This window comes from Ranitomeya variabilis, chromosome 1 (assembly GCF_051348905.1).
Source record: "Ranitomeya variabilis isolate aRanVar5 chromosome 1, aRanVar5.hap1, whole genome shotgun sequence".
Lineage (NCBI taxonomy): Eukaryota > Metazoa > Chordata > Amphibia > Anura > Dendrobatidae > Ranitomeya > Ranitomeya variabilis.
In genome coordinates, this window is record NC_135232.1 from 322,499,859 (window position 1) to 322,514,645 (window position 14,787).

At 45.2% G+C, this 14,787-nt stretch overlaps 1 protein-coding gene across 2 annotated transcripts in view; it reads left to right on the top strand.

The window, feature by feature from the left end:
* Nucleotides 1–14,787, top strand: part of SDR39U1 (short chain dehydrogenase/reductase family 39U member 1) — a 42,853-nt gene that overhangs the window by 19,844 nt on the left and 8,222 nt on the right. Inside the window, exons 1-3 of one of the 2 annotated variants that reach the window (XM_077298151.1) lie at nt 74–270; nt 1,390–1,496; nt 11,959–12,041. In XM_077298151.1, the coding sequence (XP_077154266.1) occupies nt 255–270; nt 1,390–1,496; nt 11,959–12,041 (206 nt within the window). In that variant the 5' untranslated portion in view covers nt 74–254. Of the gene's footprint in view, nt 1–73; nt 271–1,389; nt 1,497–11,958; nt 12,042–14,787 lie in introns of those variants that run through there. The other variant, XM_077298142.1, reaches the window with a different exon arrangement.

The window sequence follows — 14,787 nt, forward strand, 5'->3', positions numbered from 1 at the left end:
AGTGAGAGCGGACTGAGAAAGCTACGTAAAAAGTGTCTTCTGTTTTGGTCAGTGGCGGCCATTTTGCCGTGTTCAAACTTGCATTGTTAAATATCAGGTACATCCTTTTCAGCGGCTCCTTACAGAGACCCAGCCATACAGCTAGCCGGCAGCTCTTGTGATATAACAGCCTGCAGATGGCGTGATAAGTCAGAGTGACCCGCAGTACTGTCTCCTATGGAAAGCAGGCGCACGGCTCGGTGACGGCAGCAGCTATGCGGGTGCTCCTCGGTGAGCGGACATGGAGCTATAGCGGAAGGTGCTGCTGTGGCCAGTACCGCCGTGTGAGGAAGGGGCTGCTGTACACACAGGTGGTTAGTCGCTCTCGGACCTCCATAGTCCTGGTCACACCTGTGTATACAAGTTCCTCCACTATGGTGCTTGTCCTGTGAGGCAGGAGGGTGTGTGGCGCATGGACGCTCCATAGTGAGCCGCTCAGAGGCGCTATGGAGCCACAACCCGGATCTGTTTGTGGTGTAATGCGGTTTTCCTGTGTGTCTGTCCCTCCTGGCTGTAAGATCTCTGCTTGCTGTCCTTCATTAGGAGCCTTCACAATGTACTAGCTGGACCTTTGCCGATCACTCTGGTGCTTGCTCATATTCGGCCGTGTTCACATCACAATGTGGCTCCGTATCTGGTGACCGGGCCATTCCCTGTAATAATGAAGACTCTGTCCCTTTGTGGTCTCCTGACTCTGGCAATAATGCAGTCCACCACGTTTGTGCCCTTTTTAAAAAAAGTGGATACTTCCGAAAAGGTCAGACTTGTTACAAAGTGACTCCTTCTGCTTCATTAAGGTCAGCGGCCGTGTCGGTGGGTCAGCCGGAATCACACTTTCCAGGGTTTCAGACTGGCGCCCCTATGCAGCCATGAATGTGTAACAAAAAGGTGATGTGAACGCGGCCTTACAAGTCCGTCCCTATTGCATTACCGCAATCAGATCTGTATAAAGCATACTGGAGGGTCGTTAGCCTTTCCACCCCACAGTGGAGCCCGTCTGTTGCTGATCCTGGACTCCATCTTTAAATATACATAGTTATATAAGGACTAGGTGAGCCCGCTGACTGAATCTCACTTACCTCGGTAACCGTTTGAAAGCATCTCCTGCCATTTTTGTTGCCATTGATTGCCTTGACCAGTCTGCTGGTAAGGCCATGTTCACATGATCAGTATTTTAGATCAGTCTTTATAAGCCAAATCCAGGAGTGGGTGATAAATACAGAAGTGGTGACGTGTTTCTATTCTACTTTTCCTCTGTTTGTTCCTCTCCTTTTGGCTACAAATTCTGAGGTAAAATATTGATTGTGTGAACATGGCCTTAAAGTTCCTCTTTCCTTTTTCTCTTTCTAGGAGGCGGCAGTGGGTTTATTGGCCAGTCATTTTCCAAGTTACTTAAAAGTAGAGGACATCAAGTGACAATAATTTCCCGCCAACCGGGACAGCAGAAGATCACTTGGGTATGAAAATCCGTTCTTCCAATGTGTCATTTACCATAGTGGGCAATATGTATTGAAGGGGTGGTCCGATATACAAAGTAATTTTTCTCCTAAATCCAGATCTATTTAATTCCATAATCAAACTAATATACTTGAATTAAAAATTCACCTATCTTCCCTCACTACACTATCTTAATGCTCCACAACCTCTGCCCCCTCGCTGAAACTAAGCATCATCAGTGACCTTTGTTTCAGGTGCTTGGCAAGTCCCCGCGTGATGTGAACTGTGCGATATGTAAAATGACAGTACGCTCTGTCACCAGCGTGCAAAGACCAGTAGCGCCCTCACAAGTCATGTCACTGGGAGGAGGGGGAGAAGAGCTGGTCCTTGCACGCCGGTTATTCTTACACCGTGCACTTACGTATGCTTTGTTGCTGGCTTCTTACTGTTGATCTGATCCAGCAAAGGAGTGTGCACTGTCATTGTGCACATCTCAAATGGACTAGTTCAGCCTCGGAAACGGGCATCACTGATGATCCTTCATTTCTGTGATGGGGCAGACGCTGCTGGGATTCTCAAACAATGCATCATCAAAAAAGGAAGTAGTATAAAAAAGAAAAGCAGATGGTGTAGTGAGAGAAGGAAAGGGAACTTGTAATTCAAGTATACTAAAAAATATTGTGTGTGACATAGCAGGCAGTGACAGCAGGTCGGTGAACCATCCAAAAGACCTTTATTGGGACTGTGAGAATATAACACCAAACATAGATCTGGTTCCTTAGAGTCACCAATGTGGCCACAACAAAAGGAACAAATTGGGGGGTGCCACTTGGTAATCCGACGCCAAGGAAAATGCAACAACCGTCCCTAGACTAGTTCCTCAAATCCAGCAGGGTGGGCAAGACCTCACAATCCCACTTGGCAATTGATCTCAGATCTCCAATAGTCCATACACTGGCACCAGGACATGGCCGCAGCAACAGATCCTAGCTTTTCACAAGACACAGCACCAACTACCAAACCAAATATGTGGCTTATTGTTCTACCGCTCTTGTGATCAACCCCATGGTTGGGCAGAGGTGGCTTCACCCCCCCGTGGCTACGATCGCTCTGATTGGCAGTTTCACTTTCAACAGCCAATCAGAGCGATTTGTAATATTTCACCTAAAAAAACTGGTGAAATATTACAATCCAGCCATGGCCGATGCTGCAGTATCATCGGCCATGGCTGGAAACACTGATGTGACCCCCCCCCCCCCCACCGATCGCCCCCCCCCAAGCCACCGATCTGTGGTCCGCTCCCCTCCGTCTTGTGCTCCGCTCCCCCCGTGCTCCTATGCCACCCCCCGTGCTCCGACGCCCCCCCCCCCCCGTGCCCCGATCTCCACCCCCTTATACTTACCGAGGCTCCCAGTGTCCATCCGTCTTCTCCATGGGCGCCGCCATCTTCCAAAATGGCGGGCGCATGCGCAGTGCGTCCGCCGAATCTGCCGTCCGGCAGATTCGTTCCAGGTATAGGTTATATCACAGTGATCAAAATAAAAAAAATAGTAAATGACCCCCCCCCCCCCCCCTTTATCACCCCCATAGGTAGGGACAATAATAAAAAAAAGAAAATATATTTTTTTCTTTTTCCACTAGGGTTAGGGTTAGAACTAGGGTTAGGGGTAGGGTTAGGGGTAGGGCATGTGCACACAGTGCGGATTTGGCTGCGGATCCGCAGCGGATTGGCCGCGGATCCGCAGCGGATTGGCCGCTGCGAATTCGTAGCAGTTTTCCATCAGGTTTACAGTACCATGTTCACCTATGGAAAACCAAATCCGCTGTGCCTATGGTGCGGAAAATTCCGTGCGGAAACTCTGCGTTGTATTTTCCGCAGCATGTCAATTCTTTGTGCGGATTCTGCAGCGTTTTACACCTGTTCCTCAATAGGAATCCGCAGGTGAAATCCGCACAAAAAAACACTGGAAATCCGCAGGTAAAACGCAGTGCCTTTTACCCGCAATGTGGGCACATTAGCCTTAGGGTTAGGGTTGGAATTAGGGCTAGGGTTGGAAATAGGGTTAAGATTAGGCTTGTGGTTAGGGTTACGGATAGGGTTAGGAGTGTGTTGGGGTTACAGTTGTGGTTAGGGTTGGGGTTAGGGTTGGGATTAGGGTTACGGGTGTGTTGGGGTTAGGGTTGTAGTTAGGGGTGTGTTGGGGTTAGGGTTGTGATTAGGGTTATGGCTACAGTTGGGATTAGGTTTAGGGGTGTGTTGGGGTTAGTGTTGAAGTTAGAATTGAGGGGTTTCCACTGTTTGGGCACATCAGGGGTCTCCAAACGCAACATGGCACCACCATTGATTCCAGCCAATCTTGCGTTCAAAAAGTCAAATGGTGCTCCCTCCCTTCCAAGCCCCGACGTGCGCCCAAACAGTGGTTTACCCCCACATATGGGGTACCAGCGTACTCAGGACAAACTGGGCAATAACTGTTGGTGTCAAATTTCACCTGTTACCCTTGTGAAAATAAAAAATTGCTTGCTAAAACATCTTTTTTGAGGAAAGAAAAATGATTTTTTTATTTTCACGGCTCTGCGTTGTAAACTTCTGTGAAGCACTTGGGGGTTGAACGTGCTCACCACACATCTAGATAAGTTCCTTGGGGGGTCTAGTTTCCAAAATGGGGTCACTTGTAGGGGAGCTCCAATGTTTAGGCACACAGGGGCTCTCCAAACGTGACATGGTGTCCGCTAGCGATGGAGATAATTTTTCATTCAAAAAGTCAAATGGCGCTCCTTCCCTTCCGAGCCTTACCATGTGCCCAAACAGTGGTTTACCCCCACATGTGAGGTATCGGTGTACTCAGGAGAAATTGCCCAACAAATTTTAGGATCCATTTTATCCTGTTGCCCATGTGAAAATGAAAAAATGGAGGCTAAAATAATTTTTTTGTGAAAAAAAAGTACTTTTTAATTTTTACGGATCAATTTGTGAAGCACCTGGGGGTTTAAAGTGCTCACTATGCTTCTAGATAAGTTCCTTGGGGGGTCTAGTTTCCAAAATGGGGTCACTTGTGGGGGAGCTCCAATGTTTAGGCACACGGGGGCTCTCCAAACGCGACATGGTGTCCGCTAAAGATTGGAGCCAATTTTTCATTCAAAAAGTCAAATGGCGCTCCTTCCCTTCCGAGCCCTGCCGTGCGCCCAAACAGTGGTTTACCCCCACATATGAGGTATCGGCGTACTCAGGACAAACTGGACAACAATGTTCGTGGTCCAGTTTCTCCTTTTACCCTTGGGAAAATAAAAAAATTGTTGCTAAAAGATCATTTTTGTGACTAAAAAGTTAAATGTTCATTTTTTTACTTCCATGTTGCTTCTGCTGCTGTGAAACACCTGAAGGGTTAATAAACTTCTTGAATGTGGTTTCGAGCACCTTGAGGGGTGCAGTTTTTAGAATGGTGTCACTTTTGGGTATTTTCAGCCATATAGAACCCTCAAAATGACTTCAAATGTGAGGTGGTCCCTAAAAAAAAATGGTTTTGTATGCATGGAGAAAAGAAAGAAGACCAAAGAACTGTCTGAGGACCTGAGAAACCAAATTGTGAGGAAGCATGAGCAATCTCAAGGCTACAAGTCCATCTCCAAAGACCTGAATGTTCCTGTGTCTACCGTGTGCAGTGTCATCAAGAAGTTTAAAGCCCATGGCACCGTGGCTAACCTCCCTAGATGTGGACGGAAAAGAAAAATTGACAAGAGATTTCAACGCAAGATTGTGCGGATGTTGGATAAGGAACCTCGACTAACATCCAAACAAGTTCAAGCTGCCCTGCAGGCCGAGGGTACAACAGTGTCAACCCCTACTATCCGTCAGCGTCTGAATGAAAAGGGACTGTATGGTAGGAGACCCAAGAAGACCCCACTTCTGACCCTGAGATATAAAAAAGCCAGGCTGGAGTTTGTCAAAACTTACCCGAAAAAGCCTAAAACGTTTTGGAAGAATGTTCTCTGGTCAGATGAGACAAAAGTAGAGCTTTTTGGGCAAAGGCATCAACATAGAGTTTACATGAGAAAAAAAGAGGCATTCAAAGAAAAGAACACTGTCCCTACAGTCAAACATGGTGGAGGTTCCCTGATGTCTTGGGGTTGCTTTGCTGCCTCTAGCACTGGACTGCTTGACCGTGTGCATGGCATTATGAAGTCTGAAGACTACTAACAAATTTTGCAGCATAATGTAGGGCCCAGTGTGAGAAAGCTGGGTCTCCCTCAGAGGTCATGGGTCTTCCAGCAGGACAATGACCCAAAACACACTTCAAAAAGCACTAGAAAATGGTTTGAGAGAAAGCACTGGAGACTTCTAAGGTGGCCAGCAATGAGTCCAGACCTGAATCCCATAGAACACCTGTGGAGAGATCTAAAAATGGCAGTTTGGAGAAGGCACCCTTCAAATATCAGGGACCTGGAGCAGTTTGCCAAAGAAGAATGGTCTAATATTCCAGCAGAGCATTGTAAGAAACTCATTGATGGTTACCGGAAGCGGTTGGTCACAGTTATTTTGGCTAAAGGTTGTGCAACCAAGTATTAGGCTGAGGGTGCCAATACTTTTGTCTGGCCCATTTTTTGGAGTTTTGTGTGAAATGATGAGTGTTTTGCTTTTTGCTTCATTCTCTTTTGTGTTTTTTTCATTTAAGACAAATTAAATGAAGATAATAATACCAAAGAATTTGTGTTTGCAATCATTTTCAGGAAGAAACTGAGTATTATCTGACAGAATTGCAGGGGTGTCAATACTTTTGGCCATGACTGTATTAATATAGTTTTATTGTATATCTTTTGGGAGAAGCATTGCCAAAATCTTTCTGCCTTTTTTTTTTTCTCATTTCCATTTGGGTTAATTCATTTAATATGATGAAGAAATGGGGCAATTCCAAATGTTTTTTAAATTTCTTTATTTTCAATGGGAGTAAAAAGAGAAGATTTGAACACTTATATTTATTTGTTATTAAAAAATGTTAGTCCCCTTAGAAGATTTGAATCTGCAGTCATTTGATAACTTATACTATATATTGCAAGACCACAATATTGCAGTATGTAGTGTAAATCTGTTTCCTTTAAAGTGAACCTGTCGCCAGAAAAAAAACTATAGTGTATAGGCAACACACTGACTCACCAGTGACGTCTCGAGATGAAGTCCTCCATCTTTACTTTTGATCTTCATCCTGCACATACCGCCATCACTTCTTCCAGCCAGGACTTGTCTTTGCAGAAAATAAGTTATCTAGAGCAGTGTTTGCAGAGCACATGACTTAATTTATTCCCAATTTCTACACTACACCAGATGAAGAAAAAAGATGACATAGTGCCGCCCTGCACAGTAACAGGACCCCCCCACCAATTGAAAACAGTATCCTCAATAATTAAAATGCATCACTGCAGTAATAATATCCCTTAATTGGCTCCAACAGCAATAATATCCCCCATCCGGGCCCCCTTGTATCTCATTCCTAACCACTTGTGTATCATTCCTGGCTCTAGCCGTACGTTCTCACATCCTGCCCCCATAATTTTGACCTATGTGTATTTATCCTGCCCCATGTTTCTCTGGAGGAGAGCTCCTGCTACAGACATGTTTGTAATGAGACAATACTCAGGTCAGCTGTACTGCCCCTCAAACCACAGCATTGACTGGCATGAGATAAAAGGTGTTTGTAAATACACGCAACTTTACAGTTTGATCAGTGTTGGCAGACTGTCATTACATGTCTCACACTCTCTTTCCCCACCACCCCTACCTCCCTGTATGTTGCTCTCTGCTTATGGTTGGTCAAAATCATACACGGAAACAAATACATGCCCCCAGAGAAGAATCTCTGGTAACACCACCTTGAACTTAACATAAATTCTAGCCTAAACATTACAGGCAAATGAGAGGGGAAAAAAAACAAACTCTCAGTCGCCCATGACAGCACTACCAGAGAGAGGGGATCAGCCCTTCAGGGACAGGAAACCTAAAGGATAAAAGGGCGGTACCTCTCCCCTGCATCAGTTTGGTTTCCTGTCCCTGACGGGGAACCTTCTTGGACGGTACCTGTATGAAGACCGACCGACGAGGATCCGGAGCCGGCCAGTCCGAGTTCTGGCAGCGGGGACGCCCCTGCCACGGCTGGTCCGGTATCCGAAGCCGCCACAGCTACGACCGATGGGTCTGGAAGTGTGAGCGGGGGGGAGCGCAGCCGCCGCTCCAGATAGGAGTCAGGGGCTTCAGCGCTCTGCCACGCACACGTCGGATTTCCAAGATGGCGCCGAACCGGAAGTGGTAAGAGCTTCCGGTTCAGGGGCGCTGTGGTGACTGAAGTCGTCCAGTATCAGCCTGAGCTAGATGCTGGGACTGACGTCTCCGCTGAGCAGACTCCACTGCGGCTGGAGAAGAATGGGAGACCGCAGCAGAGGGAAGGGATTTTACTCTCCATTGTTCCTGGTTCCCAAACCAGATGGAACCTTCTGAACCATAATAAACTTACGGAAGTTGAATACTTATGTAAAAAATCAGAGATTCAAAATGGAGTCAATAAAGTCAATGATAAAAAATCTGTTTCCAAACTGTTTTATGATAGTTCTAGATCTCAGCGACGCGTATTATCACGTCCCCATCCACAAGTCCTCTCAGAAATTCCTCAGACTGGCGGTAGTCATGGAAGGACAGACAAGGGAATACCAATACAGGGCTCTTCCCTTTGGCATATCAATTGCACCCCGCGTCTTCACCAAGCTGATAGCTGAGATGATGGCGCATCTGAGAGAGGGAAACGTCTTGATTATTCCATATCTAGACGACTTTCTGATTGTGAGCAATTCGGCCGAACTCTGCCGTCAGCAATGCGACAGAGTCATAGACATTTAAAAAAAAAAATTGGGCTGGCTAGTGAACCTCCAAAAGTCAAAGCTGGAACCAACCAGGGTTCAAGAATTTTTGGGTCTCACCTTGGACTCAAATTCTCAAATGTGTCACCTTCCACACAAGAAAAAACAAAAGATAATCCACTTAGTATCGGAAGCACGCGCAAACCCTACCATGACCCTAAGGAAGGCGGTCATTGCTGGGGTCCCTCTCTGCTTGTCTCCCAGCAGTTCAGTGGGCACAGCTCCACACAAGACCTCTCCAGTGGGACGTTTTAAGGAACCAGAAACTACTGGGGAGGTGGTTAGAGGGTCACATGACTCTAGGTTTGCCTACTATTCGTTCCCTAGCTTGGTGGTTAAATCCCAGCAACTTATCAAAAGGGGTTCCCTGGGTGATAGAGGCGTCTCAGATAGTTACCACAGACGCAAGTCCCACAGGGTAGGGGGCTCACCTGGACAACAGAGTCGCTCAGGGGTTATGGACAAATCAGGAGCTCAAGTCTTCCTCAAATCAAAAAGAACTGAGAGCGGTAAATCATGCGTTACTGTTCTTTCTAGACGAGCTACAAGGACATTATGTCCGAGTATTCTCGGACAACAGAGTAGTGGTAGCTTACTTAAACCACCAGGGGGGAACCAGATCCCAAATATTAATGAAAACCACCTCCGAAATTTTCAGCTTGGTTCAAAACAACTTCCTTTCCCTATCGGCCCTACACATAAAGGGGGTAGAAAACCAGAAAGCGGACTTCCTGAGTCGTACCCAATTAAAACAGGGAGAGTGGTCTCTAAATCTGGGTATCTTCAACAAAATCACAGATCTATGGGGAATCCCTGGCAAAGAGGTCTATCACAATCTCCACAACAGGAAAGTGGAAACCTTCTGCTCCCTAGATTCCAGGGGGAACCCTCAGGCTGTGGATGCATTCACAATTCCCTGGACACAAACACTTGCGTATGCATTTCCCCCCCCACTATTCTCATTCCAGCAGTCCTACGGAAGATCAGGCTGGACAGATCCAGACTCGTCTTAATAGCCCCCTTCTGACCCAAGAGAGCCTGGTTCTCATGGCTGAGGATGCTATCGATCACCGATCCCTGGGTTCTTCCGGACCTCCTGTCACAGGGACCGGTGTTCCACCCTCAGTCAGAATCTCCATCTGACAGCGTGGAATTTGAGAGGTCCCTATTGAGGGAAAGAGATTTTTCTGACAAACTAGTGTCTACTCTAATGAAAAGTAGAAAACCTGTGACCACAAAAATTTACGGTAAAACCTGGAAAAAATTTCTATCCTCCTCTGGGGTAAAGTTGCAGGATGGGGTTCCAGTGGCTGAAATATTGAGTTTCTACAAAAGGGGTTAGACCTAGGCCTTTCAGTAAGTACATTAAAGGTACAAATAGCAGCTCTAGGAGCATTATACTGTGAAAACATAGCAGCGAACCCTTGGGTAGTACGGTTTGTCAGAGCAGCCGCAAGGTCTAAACCCATAACTATACGTAGATTACCATCCTGGGATTTGAACTTAGTATTGTCAGCTCTAACAGAATCCCCGTTCGAGCCTATAGAATCGCTACCCCTTAAGATTCTTTCACTTAAAATGGCCCTTTTAATAGCCCTGACATCGGCCCGTAGGATAAGTGACCTCCAAGCCCTATCTGCAAACCCTCCCTTTACACAAATCCTGGACGATAAGGTTATACTAAAAACAGACCCTGCCTATTTGCCAAAAGTTGCGTCCACATTCCATAGATCTCAGGAAATAATCCTTCCTTCTTTCTGTCCAGACCCTAGAAATAAGAAGGAAGAGAAATTCCACACACTAGATGTGAAAAGGTCCAATACCTTAAAATCACCCAGCAGCATATAAAGGAAGGGTCTCTTTTTATCTGCTTCCAGGGACACAGGAAAGGACTCAAAGCTTCTAAGGGCACTATTGTTCGATGGGTAACAGACGCAATAGCCTTGGCGTACTCATCCACCGGAAACGCCGTTCCACAGGGACTGAAGGCCCACTCTACGAGGGCTATGGCGACCTCCTGGGCCGAAAGGTCGGAGGTACCATTAGATCAAATTTGTAAGGCGGCCACCTGGTCATCACCTTCAACCTTTTTCAGACACTACAGCTTAGACCTAGCCTCTTCATCTGACCTAACCTTCGGAAGAAGGGTTCTGCAGGCTGTGGTCCCTCCCTAAGCAATAATCTCTGCAATTCTCTCTGGTAGTGCTGTCATGGGCGACTGAGAAAGTCATAGTTACTCACCGATAACGGTGTTTCTCAGAGCCCATGACGGCACCTGCTTATTCCCCCCCCCTCATCACGTGTGCGGTGAGCACATTATTTTGTGTGAAGTGGTTTTCCATATAGACACGGTGTTTACTTGTTAAGCAATGTGATAAAATTGTATATTTTTTGTTGTTGTGACTAACCTGGAGGACCTCCGATGCTCTGTAAACAGACTGATGCAGGGGAGAGGTACCGCCCTTTTATCCTGTAGGTTTCCTGTCCCTGAAGGGCGGATCCCCTCTGGTAGTGCTGTCATGGGCTCTGAGAAACACAGTTATCGGTGAGTAACTATGACTTTTTATTGAGCTCCGTTGCCTTAGGTGTCGGTGTTGTTCCAGCGGTGTTGGCACTGACTCTCTCGGCAATCTCGTGATGTTGTCACATAATCTTCTGCTGCCAATCAGAGCTGGCTTAGCTCTCCCCTCATACAGACGTAACTGAAATCCAGAGTATGTGAGTGAGCATCCGCAGCTCTCACTTCTTCCCGATGTCTTGATTTGTCATGTCTCACGGTCCCCGGTATAGGCAGTCCCGATACTGCTGGACTGGCACCAGAGGTGAGTTAAGTGTTATTTTAAAGGTGGCAAACCAAAGGATTGAAAAGGGGTTGTTCGAGTAGTGGACAACCGCCTTAAGTACTTCTGTCAGTCTGTTGCTACTAATGTCAGTGTGCTTAACAGAAAGTAGGAATCTAATATTTTTATTTTTTTTTCCCCCGCTTTCCGGTAGATCACATAATAAAATGAATGGTGTCATTCAGAAGTCCAACTCGTCCCGCAAAAATTAAACCCTTATATGGCTATGGGAATGGAATACAGGAGTCTGTCAGCACAGATTGTCTGTTCAAGTACGGGCTTGGGTGGCCAAATATGTAAGTGCCCCTCCCCACCTACTTGTTTTCTGTCTGCCCCACGTCGCCTTTGATGGACAGCTCTGGCATTTTAGATCCAGAGAAGGGTGGAGATGGAGCAATAACAAGTAAATAGGAAGGTACACTTGATTGTTTGGGCACCACAGGGGTGTACTGAGCGCCTGTGCTTGGTTTGAGCAGTCATTCTGTGCTGACAGGCCTCTTTTAGAGGATTCTGCACCTTATTTACATCTGGAGGCACGGAATCATGCCTTGAGCATGTTCAGCTGACATAGTATATTGTAACAAAGTTTCATAACTGTTCAATAAGGGAGAGATGGCTATATCTACAACATAACTAAAAAAAAAAAAAAATCTTCAACATATTAAAAAGAACATTTTCCACTTATGTTGATTACTGAGCTTTTTTTTTTTTTTTTTTTTTTTTTCTTCCTGTATGATAGGCAGATGTCTCCAAGAAGGGTTTACCACCATGTGATGCAGTTGTAAACCTCTCTGGAGAGAATGTGATGAACCCACTGAAGAGGTAAGACCTAAAAACAGAGGATTGATTCATATTTGATTCCATGATACATTTCTCATAAACCTATTATAAATGGTGCACATGTCTAAACAGGGGCCACAATTCTACTCCCTGTATAGGAGGTGGTTGGTCTGCCATTGTGCAGTGGAAAAACAGTGTAGGTGCTGCGGTGCTACAACAGTTGGAAAAATGTCACGTTAAACACTTGTTTACCACCTCGTCCAAGTTCTAAGGGTTTAAGGGGAACCTTCTCTCCTTGTGGAGAGTGCTAAATTGGTATGAGGAGATTCATAAGCCATGCAATGATTCTCTGGGAAATTAAAGGGAATCTGTCGGCAGGTCTTTGCTGTGTAATCTGAAGACAGCAAGAGATGGAGGCTGAAACACAGAATTCGGGGATGTCACTTGTGTACTGTTATTTACTAACTATGAAGGACTTCTCACTAAGAATATCATTGTGGCACTAGTCCAGTAACTAAGCACCTCACTGTCTATGGACTTTGTACACAGAGAACCTGCTGTGGGCGCCGTTCGCTTCCTCAGCTCTGCTTCATGCTAAATCTAAAAGCTCTGATTGTGTCAGAACGGCTGCAGGCAATCCCGGCATGTGTTGCGACTGTCTAACAGCCTCGAGATATGCAGCCGCGAGGACTCGAACATATTTCTGAAGCACGCTGAAGACACTTGGCTAGCACATGAGCATGCTCAAATAGCACCTTAGCCGAGCAGGTTCGCTCATCAATAATAATTAACAGAATTTATGGTATAATAATGAACCCAGAGCCGAAAATTTGTATATTGGGAGTTATACCAGATCTCCCTGAAGTGGATCCAGTGGTAATTGGTATGGCCAGAATACTGTATATTACAAGAAAAACTATTACTGCTCACTGGATACAAACTTCTCCAACATCAACTGGTGACTTTATTAATAGAGTAAATGGGTTTTATACATTTCGAAAAAGGAATTTATAAACAAATTTGATATTTGTGGTCCTTGGATCAACACCACGGGTTTACCTTAGAGAATCCTACTGTTGGAAAATAGTTTAGTGTAGAGAGTCAAAAGTAACTTTTCCTTTCTTGGCTTGCAATAAACAGTCAAAACATCTAAGCTAAAAACATAATGAGTAAATACCCGGCAGTAAATAAACAGCAATAGTGCATGAAAATAACATTAAATACTTGGTTAACATAATTTTCATTTAAAAATAAAAAATTAAAAAATAAATGCAAAAGCCATCCCTTTACATCACGGTGCTGTATAGGATGGTCCTAACCTCCTCATATTAAAACCTTACTAGTGATGAGCGAGTATACTCGTTGCTCGGGTTTCCCTCAGCACACTCGGGTGGTCTGAGTATTTGTAACTACTCGGAGATTTAGTTTTCGTCTCCGCAGCTGCATGATTTACGGCTGCTAGATAGGCTGAATACATGTGGGGGTTGCCTGTTTGTTAGGGAATTCCCACATGTATTCAGGCTGTCTAGCAGCCACAAATCATGCGGAGATGAAAACTAAATCTCCGAGCACTTACAAAGACTCGGAGATCACCCGAGCGTGCTCTGGAAATCTTAAGTAACGAGTATACTTGTTCATCACTAAACCTTACCATTTGTCAAGTGATGTGCATGTGGGTAAGGGCTGGGAAGGACAGACCCGGCTAGTGGACACTTATTCATGAGCAACTAGATGAATGCAAGGTCCAAAACCAGCAAGGAAAAAATGGAACGCACTCACCGACCTGATGATTCTGATCCTTTATTCAAACATGTCGTCGTTAGGACCCATAGAAGCGCCTGTGTGCTCGAAACGGCCGTGGTCCTTCATCCTCCACACCCCTCCCTGCCGAGTTTGTCCATGTTTGAATAAAGGATCAGAATCATCAGGTCGGTGAGTGCGTTCCATTTTTTTTCCTTGCTGGTTTTGGACATTTCATGTTTGCACTCCTTTTGGATACTGCACCCGACCTTGTTGCTATACAGGGTATCCTATAACATTGCAGCACCGTCCGGCAATCAGATATGGTGGTCTAAGCAATACGCAGCTGTGCGGAGGTGCCGCTCTGATATATTGCACTCAAATGAATGCAAGGTCCAGCTTTAAAAAAAAAAGGCAGGCCACACCTTTTTTATATGCATTGAGTGCAAAACAAACAAAGAACCTAAAGAGATGAACAGGAATATGCATGTTCACACTGGCCACTAAACAGACAAAAACCCTTGCAAGATAAATGTGATAAGCAAATGCCCTGCAGTAAATAAACAGCAATAGTGCATGAAAATAACATGGGTTAATATAACTTTGCTTAAAAGAAAAATGCAAAAGGCTGGAATCGCAGTGACCCTATTCCATGCAGTCCTAACCTCTAATATTAACCCCCAGAGCTTTTTTCGGTTTTGCGTTTTCGTTTTTTGCTCCCCTCATTCCCAGAGCCATAATTTTTTTTTTTTTCTGTCAATATCGCCATGTGAGGGCTTATTTTTTGCGGGACAAGTTGTACTTTTGAACGACACCTTTGGTTTTACCATGTCGTGTAACCGAAAACAGGAAAAAAATTCCAAGTGCGGTGAAATTGCAAAAAAAGTTCAATCCCACACTTGTTTTTTTGTTTGGCTTTTTTGCTAGGTTCGCTAAATGCTAAAACTGACCTGACATGATTCTCCAGGTCGTTATGGGTTCATAGACACCAAACATGTCTAGGTTCCCTTTTTTTTTTTTTTTATTTAAGTGTTAAAAACAAATTCCA